General features: G+C 40.7%; 1 protein-coding gene across 2 annotated transcripts in view; it reads left to right on the forward strand.

Annotated features, from left to right (window-relative positions):
• The window catches only part of LOC142655687 (multidrug resistance-associated protein 1-like), a 108,641-nt gene extending 91,027 nt beyond the window's left edge, over positions 1-17,614 (forward strand). For both annotated transcript variants that reach the window (XM_075830159.1, XM_075830160.1), the window contains 5 exons: positions 6,321-6,467; positions 10,411-10,569; positions 11,775-11,941; positions 12,175-12,369; positions 13,736-17,614. In XM_075830159.1, coding sequence (XP_075686274.1) covers positions 6,321-6,467; positions 10,411-10,569; positions 11,775-11,941; positions 12,175-12,369; positions 13,736-13,844 — 777 coding nt within the window. In that variant the 3' untranslated portion in view covers positions 13,845-17,614. The remainder of the gene's footprint in view (positions 1-6,320; positions 6,468-10,410; positions 10,570-11,774; positions 11,942-12,174; positions 12,370-13,735) is intronic.
• The last annotated feature ends 747 nt before the right edge of the window (positions 17,615-18,361 follow it).

Genomic DNA, 18,361 nt, shown 5'->3' on the forward strand with positions numbered 1-18,361 from the left:
CTATGCACCTTGCAGAAACGTGATTGGATCAAGCAAACCCCCACACATCTGTATGTAGTCCCCGCCCCGAGGAAGTCCCATGGGGGGAGGATATGCAGTGTATCTCGTCACCGCACTCCAGTAGGTGGAGGAAGAAAGGAACATAAGCCATGGAGACCAAGTGTCCTTGTATCTGGTAGAAGCAGCAGCAGAATGAGCCAGAAAGTGCTCCATTCGCTGCAATAAGGCTACCCCCTGGAACCACTCATCCAGCAGTGGAGGGACCGCCGTTCGCCACCTACGGGGAATAACTGATTTGGCCGCTTGGAGGAGGTGTTGTGCAGACATTTTTTAAGCGGATTTAAAATCTGTATCTAAGTGACGTGTCCCTTTTCGATGCGGATTTCCACACACAGATTAGCGACACATCAAACAAAGTGCGTGGCAGAAAACTACCGACATGTCTGAGCAGTTGAGTTGGTTATCCTTGTTTTGTATTGTCTTAGAAATCGGTCTGTCTTTTTGTGTAGCATTAGACTGGGATCACACCTGTGTTGGTGTGTTCCGTTCAGCTCTGTTATAGGAGCAGAACAAGATAATAATGGAATCAACGGTTCCGTTGCACAACAGATACCGCCATTTGCCGTCAGAACCTATTGTCCGTGATTTTACCGTACACAATAGCACAGTATGCTGCACAATTGTTTCCGGCAAACCCTGACGGATTTGCGATGGAGGGCTCTGACTAAGCCTCCGACGCAGATGTAAACATAGCATTACTTGAAGTACCGGTTTAGCTAGATTTCAAGGTACAGCATTTGAGTTAAAAACATTCTAAACTTAAGAGGCTCTGTCACCAGATTTTGCAACCCCTATCTGCTATTGCAGCAGATCGGCGCTGCAATGTAGATTACAGTAACGTTTTTATTTTTTAAAAACGAGCATTTTTGGCCAAGTTATGACCATTTTCGTATTTATGCAAATGAGGCTTGCAAAAGTACAACTGGGCGTGTTGAAAAGTAAAAGTACAACTGGGCGTGTATTATGTGCGTACATCGGGGTGTGTTTACTACTTTTACTAGCTGGGCGTTGTGTATAGAAGTGTCATCCACTTCTCTTCACAACGCCCAGCTTCTGGCAGTGCAGCACTGTGACGTCACTCACAGGTCCTGCATCGTGTCGGCACCAGAGGCTACACTTGATTCTGCAGCAGCATCAGCAGGTAAGTAGCTACATCGACTTACCTGCAAACGCCGATGCTGCTGCAGAATCATCTGTAGCCTCTGGTGCCGACACGATGCAGGACCTGTGAGTGACGTCACAGTGCTGCACTGCCAGAAGCTGGGCGTTGTGAAGAGAAGTGGATGACACTTCTATACACAACGCCCAGCTAGTAAAAGTAGTAAACACACCCCGATGTACGCACATAATACACGCCCAGTTGTACTTTTACTTTTCAACACACCCACTTGGACTTTTGCAAGCCTCATTTGCATAAATACGAAAATGGTCATAACTTGGCCAAAAATGCTCGTTTTTTAAAAATAAAAACGTTACTGTAATCTACATTGCAGCGCCGATCTGCTGCAATAGCAGATAGGGGCTGCAAAATCTGGTGACAGAGCCTCTTTAAGTGTCTTATAGATTCCTGATTTTCTATGTGTATTGTAAAATTATTCAAATGTTACTGAGATTAAAGGGATATTCCGTATTCTTTTTTTAATTTACTTAGAAAATTAGAAAGTTGCAAGGATCCCTAATTTATATTTATGGTTAAATATATATGTATTTCTAAACTTCTGCTCGCATTACTTTCTTATACAAGTGCAGTAGAGCCCAATCTTTGCACAGTAGTATGGTATAGGCCAAGGATCAGTCCTGTGTGGGTTTTTATATTCAGTGCTTCAAAAAATTAAGGGAACTCTTAAATCTTTTGTTCTTGGAGATCCGATGTGTGATTTAAGTTGAAAATCTTTACTGATCTAAACTATGCAATTCGTTTATAACAAAATTACGTCTCAATGGTGCTGGTTTCCAAATCACCACAAAAATATAAGTAAAAAATTGAAATCCCAGGTGGAACAAATTTGTGTGAATTTCATCATGCCTTACAATGTCTGGGCATGCTCCTGATGAAGGCTGGATCAGGGCATCAGTCTGTGGCACTACTTGGCAGCGTCAGATGCACCGATTTCATAATGTCCCAGAGGTTCTCATTTTGGTTCTGGGGAATGTGAGGGACAGTCAATGGCATTAATGCCTTCGTCATCCATGAACTGCCTACACTCTCAGACCACATGAGGCCAGGCATTGTTCTGCATCATGAGGAACCCAGGGCTCACTGCACCAGCGTAAAGTCTGACAATGACTTTAAGGACTTAATCTAGATACCTAACAGCAGTCAGTGTACCGTTGGCTGTCACATGGAGGTTTGTGCGACTCTTCAAGGGTATGCCTCCCTAGACCATCCCTGTCTCACCGCCAAATTTGTAATGCTGGATGATGTTGCGGTCAGCATGACGTTCACAACGGTGTTTCCAGACGCCTGTCACATGTACACTGTGTGAACCTGCTCTTATCTGTGAAGAGAATGGGACATCAATGGTGGGCCTCCCAATTCTGGAGTTCTCTGGTAAATGCCAATGTGAGACCAGTGAAGAAGTACTACACACACCAGTAGGAGTAAATTCAAAGAAAATATTTTTTTATTTTTATGCCAGTGTGCGAACGTTTTGGTCTGATCGTAGACCTTCATCTGGGACTGTAGTATACTGGGCGTTTTAGCGGCAAACTACATTCTATAGCGCCATCACACCAAACGCCCAGTATACTACAGTGCCTGCTAACGTTTCAGTCTGATCCTAGACCTTCATCACACGGCATAAAAATAAAAAATATTTTCTTTGAAGTTCTACGCACACCAGTAGGAGTAGATTCACAGTCTACTACTTATGCACCGATCAAAAGATACATAGTGCTGTCCGAAGCTCCGACGCACGGGCAGTGAGAACAGGTCCCATTACAGGATGTCAGGCCCTAATGCCACCCACATCGAGTTTGTTTCTGACAGTTTGGTCAGAAACATGCACACCAGTAGCCTGCTGGAGGTCATTTTGTAGGGCTCTGGCAGTGGTCCTCCTGTTACTCCTTCCACGCGTAGCTTATTCTGATTAAAGCATATAGTATTATCTCCAGCCTCCTATGGACTGATTGCTGTATACACTCTGCATGTTCCTTCTATGCAAAGATACAGCACTGGGGAAGTATTCCTAATTTTTCTACATTCCTTCCACAAAGGCACAGATTCGGACCTGCTGATGGGTTGGTGGTCTTATACGGCCGTTTCGGCTTTCTCCTTGTGTAACGGCTTGTCCCCTGGTATCTGCTCCATGCTCTTGAGATAGTGCTGTGAGACGCAACAAACACTCTTGCGACGGCGCATATGGATGTGCCATCCTGGAGGAACTGGACTACTTGTGCAATTTGAATGGAGTGCAGGTAGAGCCTCTTGCTACCAGTAGTGTCGAGGACATAAGCAAAACTAGAGAAGAATCAGTCAGGAAGCCTAGGGGGGGGGGGGGGAGGGTGGATTGTCTGCGTCCACCACCTGCAAACCATTCCCTTTTTGGGGGTTGTCTTGCTGATGCCTCTCCATTGCACATGACCCTTTCAATGGCTCCAAAGCAGGTGAAATTGATTCAGAATCACTTATACTTCCTAACTGGCTGTCCATTGTTTTACCAAAAAACATAGTGCAGCATGATGTACTATATCTTTGAGACATGAGAGAAATTACTTTTTTACAATAAGAAAAAGTGCAATTTTTGGGACGGTTTTTCCAATGTTAATGTGACTATCAGGGGGGGGGGGGGGGTTAATGTGGTGGCGAGGTTTCTGTCCAATTCACTGGATGGAATGAATTAAAGGTTCATACTAGGTTTGCAAAGAAGAGATCCTCCATAGATGACATAATAACTTTGCTTCAGTTGGCTCCAGTAGCATAGGGCAATGAACCCTGATCTAGTTTCTTGATGCAGGGAGTATTTGCATTTTTTGTTTTTATAGTATTGCTTTTACTAGTTCATCGCATGGTCAGCTATGCTTGGAATTAGGTTTCTAAAAGAATGTAAAACTGGTATAGCTACGGTGTTTAATCTGGCCTCGGTCACTGAGTTTTAGATGGAGCTTTCATGTGATTACTTAATTTTACAGTCTCCGTCACAATTGGTCATCATGGTGGTTTTGGTACCATTATTTTTTGCTTGACCATATTCGTTGCAAAATACTCATTAGAAGTCCTATATAATTAAAGGCTATGTACACTCTTAAAATGTGTTTGGTAGACATTTTAATACAAAAAAACAAATAGTGTGTCTGGTGCAACTTTATAAATACTTTTTATTAAAAAAATTTACTTTTTGAGATGCAGCTGCTTTGTATCCTGCGAGCGGTTACCAATCTCCTCTATGTTCATAACTTAAATGTGATCAATAACACGTGGATCCTACATTTGACGGATATACAGGTATCAGCACTAGATACAGCTGCTCTGTATCCAGGATACAAAGCCACTGTATCTCAACAAGTAAAAATATTTTTTAACAAAGTATTTAGAAAGTTGCACCAATATGCAGAAGCCGACTAGGACGGAGTATGCTTTACACTGGCTGCTAGGTTGTGTATATTCTTGTGATGTCCTCAATTACTCTTTTTTATTTTTTTTAATATATATATATATATATATATATATATATATATATACACACACACACACATACACTACCGTTCAAAAGTTTGAGGTCACCCAGACAATTTTGTGTTTTCCATGAAAACTCACACTTATATTTATCAAATGAGTTGCAAAATGACTAGAAAATATAGTCAAGACATTGACAAGGTTAGAAATAATGATTTTTATTTCAAATAATAATTTTCTCCTTCAAACTTTGCTGCAAATGGAGCATTCTTTGACGAAAGCAATTACAGCATTGCAGACCTTTGGCATTCTAGCTGTTAATTTGCTCAGGTAATCGGGAGAAATGTCACCCCATGTTTCCAGAAGCCCCTCCCACAAGTTGGATTGGCTTGATGGGCACTTCTTGCGTACCATACGGTCAAGCTGCTCCCACAACAGCTCTATGGGGTTGAGATCTGGTGACTGCACTGGCCACTCCATTACAGATAGAATACTAGTTGCCTGCTTCTTCCCTAAATAGTTGTTGCATAATTTGGAGGTGTGCTTTGGGTTATTGTCCTGTTGTAGGATGAAATTGGCTCCAATCAATCGCTGGCCACAGGGTATGGCATGGCGTTGCAAAATGGAGTGATAGCCTTCCTTATTCAAAATCCCTTTTACCAGCACCAAAGCAATCCCAGACCATCACATTACCTCCACCATGCTTGACCGATGGCGTCAGGCACTCTTCCAGCATCTTTTCAGTTGTTCTACGTCTCACAAATGTTCTTCTGTGTGATCCAAACACCTCAAACTTCGATTCGTCTGTCCATCTTCCCCTGTCCAATGTCTGTGTGCTTTTGCCCATATTAATCTTTTCCTTTTATTAGCCAGTCTCAGATATTCTTTGCCATTCTGCCCTGAAGGCCAGCATCCCGGAGTCGCTTCTTCACTGTAGACGTTGACACTGGCGTTTTTCGGGTACTATTTAATGAAGCTGCCAGTTGACGACCTGTGAGGCGTCTATTTCTCAAGCTAGAGACTCTAATGTACTTGTCTTGTTGCTCAGTTGTGCAGCGGGGCCTCCCACTTCTCTTTCTACTCTGGTTAGAGCCTGTTTGTGTTGTCCTCTGAAGGGAGTAGTACACACCGTTGTAGGAAATCTTCAGTTTCTTGGCAATTTCTCGCATGGAATAGCCTTCATTTCTAAGAACAAGAATAGACTGTCGAGTTTCACATGAAAGCTCTCTTTTTCTAGCCATTTTGAGAGTTTAATCGAACCCACAAATGTAATGCTCCAGATTCTCAACTAGCTCAAAGGAAGGTCGGTTTTATAGCTCCTCTAAACAGCAAAACTGTTTACAGCGGTGCTAACATAATTGCACAAGGGTTTTCAAGTGTTTTCTAATCATCCATTAGCCTTCTAACACAGTTAGCAAACGCAATGTACCATTAGAACACTGGAGTGATGGTTGCTGGAAATGGGTCTCTATACACCTATGTAGATATTGCATTAATGTTATCTTCATTGAAAAAAACCTGTGCTTTTCTTTCAAAAATAAGGGAAATTCTAAGTGACCCTAAACTTTTGAACGATAGTATATATGTGTGTGTGTTTTATTATATAAAATCACCTTACGTTTTGAGTTTGTGTAATTTATTTTAGGCTCCGTGGACCCTGCAGCAGACCATGCCAGCAAGCACCTGGCCCCATGAAGGAAAAATTGAGTTCAGAAATTTCTGCTTGCGTTACAGAGAAGATTTAGACCTAGCCTTAAAAAACATAAATGTTACTGTGCAGGGTGGTGAGAAGGTAAGTGTTAACTAGACAAGTAATGGGGAAACCCACGTATGTGAAAAAGTAAGGATGCTATGTGGACATATAAATATTTTAATCTTCATTCATATATTTTATTAAGATAAAGGTGATGTAACTGCACAAAAAACACTTCCAAATTGAATTTGCAATAATTGAACAAGTTGTTTGAAACTTTGTACATTACCAGGTGATCCTCCAGACCGTGGAATGATATTTTGAAATCCCTTTCCAGACTTTCCAGCATTTTATGCTGCCAACAAAGTTCAGGTGTATCCAGCATGTAAATGCTGTGTGGATGCCCATAAACCACACTGGGCAGATCTGTCTCCTTGACTTCACTCTTTGGCTACATTCACACGTTGCATAATTTAATGCAGAAAATCTGCATCAAAACTGTAAACACCGGTAATTCCGCAGGTAAAATCCACACTTAAAGGGGTTTGCCCATCAGGGACATTTATGGCATATCCACAGGCTATGCCAACAATGTCAGATAGGTGCGGATCCCAGAGGTGGGACACGCATCTCTCTCTAGAACAGGGCTCCCTAAACCCCGTTCTACCCTTCTTGTTTCCCGGTGCCACTTGTAATTTCCGACTATGTAATCAGAAAACGGCGTAGCTCGCTGTTTCCGCAACTCCCACAGACGTGAATGGCAGTTACAGAAACAGCGTATATCTCGTGCTACGCTGCTTCCGTAACTGCCATTCATGTCTATGGGAGTTACAGAAACGGCGTAGCTCAGCGAGCCACGTTGTTTTCCGATTACACGGTCGGAAGTTACAAGTGGCACCGGGAAACGAGAAGAGTAGAACGGGGTTTAGGGGGCCCCATTATAGAGATAGGTGTGGGTCCAAGAGATGGGACCAGCATCTATCTGACATTTATGGCTTATCCTGTGGATAGGTCATAAATGTCCCTCGTAGGAAAACCCTTTTAATACTGTTTTTTTGTGGGTTTTTTTCATGTGTTTTTAGGTGCAGTTTTTATATTTTGTTGCGAAAATAGGTGTGGTTTTTATGCTGCTGATTTTGATGCGTTTTTTTTATAAGCCTGTCACACGATTCTCAGGCGGAAAAGCAAAAAAAATTGATATGCTGCAGATTTTAAAATATAGCAGGTCAATTTATGTCCGGACAAATTTTGCAACGTGTAGATGAGATTACTTGTGCTCTCATTTACTTTGCTGGTACTGTATTATGGAAAGTCTGCTCTGCAAATCCGCATGTAATGCACAGTATGTGAATGTAGCCTTAGGCCTCATGCAAACGGCTGTATTCAAGATCCTTATCAGATTGATCCCAATTTGCAGCCCATAGGATTCTGTCTCAATGTACTTCTGATTTTACACACACGCAGATTTTTTTTTTTTTCTTCTGTGACTATCTCTGGACTACATCAAGGGTTGGAGATTAACAATGCTTCTCTAGAATAATACAGTACATCCATAATACAGACCTGTTGTGCACTCCATGCAATTGTACAAATTTGGTCGTCCTTATGTCTTCTGCTGAATACACTACCTCTCCTATTGTTGAGCTGTGAAGATGTAAGACTGCTTCTTAATCAGTTTATTGTAGTTCAAAAGTAAATTTTAAAAACGTGTATTGTGGACCCCACTAAGAGCTATCCATATTCTGGAGAAGTTTTGGTTACTAACTGGCCTGTATATTGGGGCAAATAATCCCTCATACGCCTATGGGCTTCTTAGTGACCTGTAGTTCTACATAAATTACCTGTAATTCAGAACTTCAAATTCCTAGTAATCTATATAACTAAAGCCCCTAATACATCACATCAAACTAACATTTAAAGGCTACGAAAACCTTTTGAGCACTTTTGTTTTAGCAAAAAAATGATCGTGTTCAATACAACTTTGAAATGTTATTTTATTAAAAAAATAAAATTTTACTTTTTGAGATACAGCTTCTATGTATCCTGGATGCATTGATTCAGTATTTTAGCGCAAGATACAGCTTCTGTCAGGTCAGCGGGACTGACTGCTTCGGGGACAGCGGGTCACGCAGGATCTAGCTGTTCTTGATCACATCTAAGTTCATGCTGTTGCGATAAAATGGAAAATGCAAATTCTACATTTGGAGGACCGTAACTGGGAAGAGGCCTTAAAATCTTGTTCACCGCAGGGGAGACATATAGAACAACAACCGAACTCCATTTCCTTCACCAATGTTATTTGTCACCTTAGCGTCTACATAAAATTTGGGAGACTATCCCATACTATAAGTGTCGGACTGGAGTACCTTGTGCCCACCATCGGAAATAATTATTGTGGCCCACCCATCAGCTTTATAGAAATAATGCGACCACTCTTAATTGTGTAGTAAAGCAAAGACCAATATTACCATCAAAGTGACTATATAGTGGTAGACACCAGTCCTACACAAGCGCTCAGCAGACCATATAACTTAAAGGAGTTTTCCCATCTTAGACATTTATGGCATATCCACAGGAAATGCTTAAAATGTCTGATAGATGCGGGGCCCAGCTCTGGGACCTGCACCTATATCTAGAACTGGTCGCAGAATCCAGATGGAGACCAGTGGAGAGAGAGAGTCACTCATGTGTGCAGCGCTCTCCATTCTGTTTAATGGGAGTTACGGACACAGTCGAGCAAGAGCTGTGCACGTGACCCTCTCTCCACTAGTCTCCACCTGGATTTTGCTTTCAGATCTTGATATAGGTGCAGGTCCCAGAACTGGGACCCACATCTATCAGACATTTTGCCATTTCCTGTGGATATGCAATAAATGTCGAAGGTGGGAAAACTCCTTTAATACAATAGCGTGAAATCCAGTGACTCACCGGTGACGTCTTCTCAGATTTTCTTTTTCATCCGGCCCAGATTGCCCTGACGCCTTCTCCCGACTACGAATTGCCTCCTATAGAGTTTGCATCACAAACCTCTTTTGGCTTCTCGCTTTTCTAGCACCTCCCCACTTTCTACAAAAATCTCAATATTTATAGTGCCCCAGATGGAAATAATGCCCCCTCGGTGCCACACACTATAACAGTACCCCCTTTAGGCCCCACAATAATAGTGACACACAGCCCTTGTAGATAGTGCCACACACAAACTCCTCCTCTTGTAGATAGTGCCACACAGCCAGCCCCTGCCAAAAAAAAAAATATATACTTTTTTTGCTTGGAAGGCAATTGCCCTTTGCTGGATGAGAGATAGACACCACGCGGTTAATCAATGGAGAAAGCTGGGTAATACGACTGTCCCATTTGAGTAGATTGTATAATGAAACCGGAGATTCCCCTAGAAATTCTTGGATGCGTGGTGTACTAGACCAACAAATATTTATCCCCCCTGAGTCTCGAAGGTCACAATTATCCTCCAGACTTAATAGGTTTTAATTTCTAGATGACATTCTTGGAAGGAGGTAATGCTGTCCATAACTATAACCTGTGCGGATGCTGCTTATGTGGGTTTATTTTATGCATTATCTTTGATCTTTTTAATAACCACACGTGCAACAAATGTGATGATGACAAATGGTTTATTTGTATTGCCATTTGTTCCAGCTCAATGAAACGAGTTTGAAAACAAAAAACCGGTTTGCTTCGGAGGCGGTGACTTAGCAGTTTACCCTGCAACTCAAATTTTACAAAAGATGAAGATTAAGTCTGCCAAAATCAATGTAGTCTATTCTCTAGCTGTATTTATACAGGGAAATCAAATCTCTTTAAGATTGCTGCCTTTTTGTCCTCCTAAATAAAGAGGAATGTTTGGAGGATGAAATCTATAATCCGTACAGACATTCTACTACGTCTTTGTGTGGAATTTAGTTGTTTTAATTTTTATAACATTTTTCTTCAATTGTTAAAGGCTAGGTATAGGTGATCATTGAAAGATGGTTTGCCATTTAATCTGGTCTAAGATATAGTCTTTTTCTTTTCTACCCCTTTATAGATTGGAATTGTTGGCAGAACTGGAGCCGGGAAGTCTTCACTTACACTTGGACTGTTTCGTATTAATGAGGCCGCCTCTGGAGAAATCATCATAGATGGCAGTAATATAGCAAAGATTGGTCTGCATGATCTTCGATTTAAGATTACTATTATTCCACAGGTACAACTGCTCTTTAAACGTTTTATTATTTGAAATGGACACTAACTTTTTCAACAACTTATGCTAATCTAATAGGATACCTGATATATATCAACTTTGTAATTTTACTTACTGTTGAAATGTAATTTTTATCCATGCAAATTCTGTGTGAAGTTACTGCCACTAGGTGTCTTCCTTCCTTTAATCTGCTGTCCACCCCCTGTTGTCAAGCAAAATCCGTCGCTAGTCACAGAGCAGAATTGACTGACTGCAGAAAGTAGGGATGTGTCTCTTCACTACCTAGCTATACAAGTCTATGGGGAGGGGAGTGGGAGCAGAGAGACACACACACCCTAAATACAAGTCTATGGACTAGGGCACGTTGTGTATTGAAGACGTTATAATTGTTAGGCTCCACCCACTAGCCCAACTGAGAATTAAAAAGAGAGTATGCAGAGGAGAAAACTGCTAAAAAATGCAGAATACAAGTCATATACTCCATCTTGAGTATCACAGATTGATCATTGCCCTTTCCCTTAACTATTTTATAAATGTGACTTTTTTTTTAGCAGGGACATTAGACACTAATCCCAGTCCAACCATTAGCATTCTAGAGAAATCACAAAAATGCAATACTATTTGTTTATATTAAAGCTGGCCATACACTTTAGGCTGTGTTCACCTATATGCAATTGTATGGCATGTGTCCCATTCACTCCTGTTGTAAAAAACAACAAACCTTATATTGTACAGTAAACTATATATTTATGCCATAGTATATTGAAAAACCTATACCTCCTGAAAGAGGACAAGTTGGGTCCATTATAGCCTGTGGACATACTCGACGTATAAGTTTTGGAGGTTTTCCTGGCATATAAAAACACGCTGTGGATGTCTCTTGACAACTCCCATATAAACATGTATGCTTTGTTCTGCTGAACATGCGTGTTTACAGCTATACGGGGAGCGGGATGATCCAATTCCAGTAAATTTACAGCGCTTGTCTCCTGGGGGAACAAAGGATTAGGCAGGTTAAAATCCAACTTGTTTCTCCCCCATAATCTTATAGTTGGTCTGCCCCCATACACAACATTTATCTCCTATGCGTAACATGCAAAAAAAAAAAAGAATGATTTTTTTAAAGCTTGTTACAGATTATATTTTTAATTCTACCTTCATAACTAAAAAAATGTAATATCTAACTGCTCTGATTTTTTTTCTTACAGGATCCAGTCTTGTTTTCTGGATCCCTTAGAATGAATCTTGACCCTTTTGAAAAGTATTCTGATGAAGAAATCTGGTCATCCCTAGAGCTTGCGCATCTTAAGAATTTTGTTTCAGGTCTTCCCGACAAGCTCAACCATGAGTGTGCTGAGGGCGGGGAAAATCTCAGGTGAGGTGTTAAGTAAAATTTTACTTTGTAGTGTCCGTTTCGTCAAATTTGCATTCTGTCGGTTTGTAACTGGCTTCTATTTCAGTCTACAGAAAAGACTATTGGAATTGAATGGCAACTTTGCTTCTTTTACGTTGATGTGATAATTACAGGAACATAAAGCAGTCCTATATTGCTCCTATACATATTACCATGGCACCACTTTTTATTTTATTTTTAATTTTTTTATACAGCATTGGTCAGCGTCAGCTGGTATGCCTGGCAAGAGCACTGCTTCGAAAGACAAAAATCCTAGTGCTAGATGAAGCGACCGCAGCTGTGGACCTGGAGACTGATGGACTTATTCAATCGACCATCAGGAAAGAATTTGAAGATTGTACTGTAATAACGATTGCTCATCGACTCAATACAATCATGGACTACACAAGGTATAGCAGGTGGAAATATAAATAGGAGTACTTTGGGGATCAAGAACATGTTGGTGCTGTATAATTGGAAATCTGAATAAAGTGCTTTTATGTTAATGTAAAATTTCGTTTTTCTCTACACTCAAGTCAAATACCCGCAACTCACTCAAACAAATTACATTAAAGGGGTTTTCCGAGTTAAAATGACTGTTCATGCTTGTAACTTATGAATGTAAATTTGTAATATACCTACATTTTCCAAATTGGCCCCATTTCCAGATGCTGTCGTGGGGTACTTGACAGGTGACGTCACTCTCTGGCCGCTGTGTTGATCTTCAGTTTTCTTCCGGGTATACGACGCGCCACTAGTGACGTGCCGTGTATGGGCTGTTCTGTTGTACAGCCAGTAACACACAGGCAGGGCTTAACAGAGGCAGAGTGAAGGCAGCCCTGGGGGTCTTCATTAAGCCCCTGGGCTGCCATAACAACCTTTGTCACCCCCCGATCTCAATGTGGGAGGAGATGAGCTGTCGGAGGGGGCCACCCCCCTCTTTTCAACGCTCAGATGCTGCGGTCGCGATTGACCGCAGCATTTGAGGGGTTAAACAGCACGGAACAGCGCGATCGCTGCTCCAAGCTGTTAGTCCGGGTGTCCACTGTAAAATATGGCCGACACTCGCATATGGTGCGCGCTCAGCGCATGAGCGCGCTCCAAAAATCACCCCCCACACCCGGACGGAATACCACGCCTGGGTGTGCGAAGGGTTTAAATCTTACATGCACAGTTATACAATTGAGGATCACCAAATCGAAGCTGAAATACACTAGGACGGCCGAGTTAGACCGCTGGAACCGCACATTGAACCATATCTCTCATGAAGGTCCCCTGCTATAAGAGCTGCAGCAGACCAAGTAGATTACAGCAAACCTCAACAGCATTGACTGTGTTCTCAACCAAACCATGAAACCATTACTACAAAAGAAGAGCCATGAATCCTCAGGTCACCAGTAAAAGGAGTTCGGAAGGGAAGAGTTTTTGAATGCGGGAGGTTCTAGTCTTTGAAGTGAAAGGAAGTGAATCGACCAGTTGAGATATTTTCCAACAGAACCACTCTTTACGGAATTTATGACGTTTTTAAATCTATTCATAATGGTAGTTTATGCTTTTTGTTTTTTTTCATAATATCTGATAATGTAGGAATATTTGATGTTCTCCACCTTTTGCATTAGCGAGGAGAGTGTGGACAATAGGATATGGCATAATATAGTCCTAGGGATTGCATCCATTCCCAATTCTAGCAGTTTTTTACTCTTTATGCTCTGGCATCGCTGTTAATGTGCTAAAGTTGTTTCTAACTTTCCATATCTTTGTCTGTTTTGATTTTAGAGTGATGGTTCTTGACAAAGGCCAAATTGTGGAGTTTGACTCTCCAAGCAACCTTCTTCAGAAAAAAGGAGTTTTCTACAGCATGGCCAAAGATTCTGGATTGGTTTGATTGTGGATGGAAGTTCACTGCTTCACTGACCTCTTGAAGAAACTCTCCTGACAAGACTGCTTTTTGCTAGAGTTTATGCTTGACTGTTACTGAACAACAGTTTCCACCGGTTATTCTCAAAAGAAGATTGTAGACACGGAATGCATTTTCTTTCCTAAAATATATATATATATAATTTTTCTGTTTTTACTGGAATTTTATAGTTCCTTCATATAGTCTTGGCCATCTAAATTTAGATACTTCATAAACTCCTCCTATATATTAGGTGTATGTTTTCTGCTAGTAAAGTCATGGCATGCAGTAGTAGGAACTATTCGCTTATTCTGACTTGAAATGTTGTTATAGCTCAAAGCCAAGTGTGTCTGCTTGTTCCCATCAACCATTTTAGTAGACAAAGGCAGAACACAATTTTTGTAAAAAATTTTTTGGGGTCAAGCCGATTTATAGTCCACCTAACTATAATTCATTCATATGTAACATTTGCTCCATAGGATGAGGGGTACAATAATAAGAAATTCTATCTACAACTTCCAAATTATTATTTTGGCGTGAAAAGCCTTAACTAATTTTAGTTAAAACAGGAAGGAAAATCTAAAGGGACAGCTGTGTAAATAGTGTAGTGATGCTATTATTGTATCACTGCTCCAAATCTACTTTACAGATAATTTATGACTGTTCTGGGTTCTTTAAGCAAAAGTTTGCCTTTGAATGGGTATAATCTTCTTTAAAACTTTTTGTAAATACATTGCGTTACTTTGTGTTGGTTGCTATTGGACACAGTCGACAAGCTAGTTGACAGACATCTCCCCAATAGCCTCATTACTTTGCAGTGCCTGATGTAAAGAGGGCACTTCTCAGAATGCATATCACCACAGCAAACCATCAAGGAAAGGAATGAAAAGCTGAGTTGTGATTTCAGCTCTGGACGAGCTGTAATTTTAGGATCAGTACATGACAAGTGATGCAATGTATTTGCAAAGTTATTTAACGTTTTAATATAGATTATAGGTGTCAACTGTAAAACGTTGTTCAAAGGTGAGCCATGGTAAAGATTTTTTCAGTAGACTGATCTAGAACGGAGGCTCATATTTTTTTCATATAAGCCAGGCCTTAAATGTTTGACACTTCTCAGAAGCATTGCTCACGTTTAATCTATTCATGCCAATAGCAGAATATTGTACACGTGATAGAAGCATCATGCTTATGTCTGCATTTCTAGTGTGCAGTCATTGGGTAGGCATTGCAGCTTTTCTAGTATAATTCTACTATGCCTTCACATTAAGTCTCAGGAAAAGAAATTTGAATGAATAATATATGTACGACTTAGTTTCCATGTTTATTTTTTATCACTCCGCTATAAAATCTCTATTTTAATTCAGGAGGAAGTATAAAAAAATATTTTTGTTGATGGTGACAGCCAAGCTTTTCGATTTAGTCATTCTAAAAAAAAAAAAAAAAGGCCAATATTTTTTTGCTTGGATTCTTCAATCAAAAAATGGTTTATGAAAATATTATTTTGAATGTGTTTTTCTATATTTATCATGTACCATTTGTACATCAACACAGTGGTGGTAGTCATGCTATGAGCGATTTCAGACTAGTCGTTCCTCAGAAATCCCTTAACATTTTATTTTATAACCTCCAGATTCATGACAAATTGATAGACTGGATCCCATGCATTGACTGCTTCCTCTGTGTTGAGCTGAAGCACTTATTAGTCCTGCCAGCTAAGGCTTCTTTTTTCGTACAGGAACCCTCTTGCACCTTCTGTTCGTTTCCCCTTCTGAAAATGTTTTCCTATGTTGTATGTTTAAGTTATGTTTAACTTTGTAATTTAAAGCATTTGAGGTTTTAAGGACTGGGTCTCCAGCACCTCCATATTTTAAGTTATTCATTTTTGGTCAGTTTAATATAATACTCTAGTAATTTTTGTGCCATTCAGATTTATACCAAATTGTCTGGGTGAAAATTGATAAACTGATAGTGTGTAGCGTTGGACACTCTCTTGGCAGCATCCTGTCAGACTATAAAGGTGTGGGTTATATACTCTCTAAAACTGACTCTTTAGAGGTTCTTCCCTTTTTGCTACCAAGTAGCATTGCACTTTTATACTGCAATATATATTTATCTATATTTTCAAAAGTACAGTATTTCAAGACACCAGCATACTCTCGGTACTGTATAGAGCACTTTTCAGTTCACTAATCGCTAGATATATTACCGCTTGATTCTTGAATAATAAAAGGGACTTTGTTGCAACACATATTCAGCAACGCTTTATGGTGCATCTGTTCTCTACACACAGTTGAGGTGGCCATTTGGTAAGTTGAACCTATCTTTATGAACATTAAGACCCTGAGATGACATGAAAAAGGGTTTAACCTCGATCGATTTAACCTGTTCAATCTCTAGATCTGATTGATGCATAACTGTCCTTCATTGAAATCCGTGGAAGTTATATAGGCCCTAGAGTGTTTCCATAGCTTTCTGTAACCTAGTTTCAAGGATGAAGGCTTCATGCAAGCAGAACGCCTCCCTTCTGAATATCTGCTTCATGGCATTTTAGTTCTTCAGATAAATAGGGTTTTCTGCTGCTGGACTCTACTGACTTGACTCCTATAAGCATGTCTTTAAAAGTTTATTGTGGGAGATCCCTTTAATATCTCATGACTAAAGGTCCTCTTACACCGGCCAATCTTGGCCGGTGCAACGAGCGCGGATCAACGAGACCGCTTGTTGTATCGGTTCTCGTTTGCTCCTGTCACAAGGAACTGGTATGGGGACGAGCGCTCTTTACTCCGATCACTCGGCCATATACATTATCATGTCAGTAGCGTTTCTCCCTGTTTACATTGGGAGATGTGTTACCGACAACGATAATATTTAACTTTTTTTAAATGATTCGATCAGCGCTGATCGCTGCCCTGTTTACACAGGGCACTTATTGGCAATGAACGCTCATTTGCCCGATTTTAATTTGCTAGTGTAAAGGGGCCTTTAGTAAAGTCATTAGCTCCTCATTAATTGATAATGGTTTATTTTTGCCAGAATTAGTCCAGTTTCCAAAATGACTGCCACCTCTTATGTGTAGCCCACAGTTATGCCAGAGATAACACAAGTGTATGTAATCTATCCGTTCTGGACATGATTGAAGTCACCTGTATAAATAGAATAGGAGCTTGATCATGGCATCCATAAGGCTTGAAAAAGAGGAGATCTAAACTAGGTAATCGAAACTTAAATGCCAGAGCACATAGTGACTAAGCTCAACTCTGTGCTGCGAATACTGACCAGTATTGCTGTAACAGGACCTCTACTAATATGCCATCTATTTATATTCACTTCTGACATGCACAGTCTTGGAGCTAGACATTGTAGATCCTTCTGCAAGAATTTATTTCTTGGAGTATTTATAGTCCTATAATGAATAAAAGTCCTTGATGAGGTAAAAATAGTAAATGTTTATATCTTTGCCCTTTTTAGGTTTGTCTGGTTTGTTAGATTTCACCAGATTGTGAGATGTTTGTACTTTGTTTCAAGGTTTGTGCTATATTCACATGATCAAATATAAGGAAATGGCAACATAACACTTTTCTAATACACCTACAATAGCAGAAACACTGTTACTTACAGGGATGCCATGGGAAAAACTAATTTTCCGAAGTTGCCCATTGAGCCTGCCGACAAACTATGGACCACTGTTTCTTGCAACAATCTGTAGCCTGTAAATGGACAGTAAGGCTGGGTTCACACGAGCACATTAACGTCCGTAATGGACGGACGTATTTCGGCCGGAAGTCCCGGACCGAACTCAGTGCAGGGAGCCGGGCTCCTAGCATCGTAGTTATGTACGACGCTAGGAGTCCCTGCCTCTCCGTGGAACTACTGTCCTGTACTGAAAACATGATTACAGTACGGGACAGTTGTCCTGCAGAGAGGCAGGGACTCCTAGCATCGTACATAACTATGATGCTAGGAGCCCGGCTCCCTGCACTGAGTTCGGTCCGGGACTTCCGGCCGAAATACGTCCGTCCATTACGGACGTTAATGTGCTCGTGTGAACCCAGCCTAAGGAAGCTGCAGGCGATTTGATTTTCTCAGGACCCCTTTGCTTTAGCGGAGGATTGCTCCGACTTGTAAAAAGAGCATGTTTCTCATTTCATATAATGCAATTCCCTAATACTTGGCGTTGTGGGCCTCCAAATAAGAGACACCCTTTAAAGAAGTTTGTCTCCAGAAACCACCTCACAGTTTATCCCCCGTTCAAATAAATGGGGCTTAGCTGCAATCTTTTAAAATTGGACGACCTCTTTAATGGTAATGAATTGGCTGACTGGTTGAGCTTTAGTTTGCTGATACACATGAAACCAGGTTGATTCACCTGAAAAAAATAATAATTGGAAAACTGCTTTAAAATCGCCGTAAAATGGCGTAGGATTTTTCAGAATGGTTGTTGGCAGCGTGGCATATTGCCACTATGTGTAAGGGCATCGTTAATCACTTTTAATCAGTCCTGA

Source organism: Rhinoderma darwinii, chromosome 6 (assembly GCF_050947455.1).
Source record: "Rhinoderma darwinii isolate aRhiDar2 chromosome 6, aRhiDar2.hap1, whole genome shotgun sequence".
NCBI classification, from domain to species: domain Eukaryota; kingdom Metazoa; phylum Chordata; class Amphibia; order Anura; family Rhinodermatidae; genus Rhinoderma; species Rhinoderma darwinii.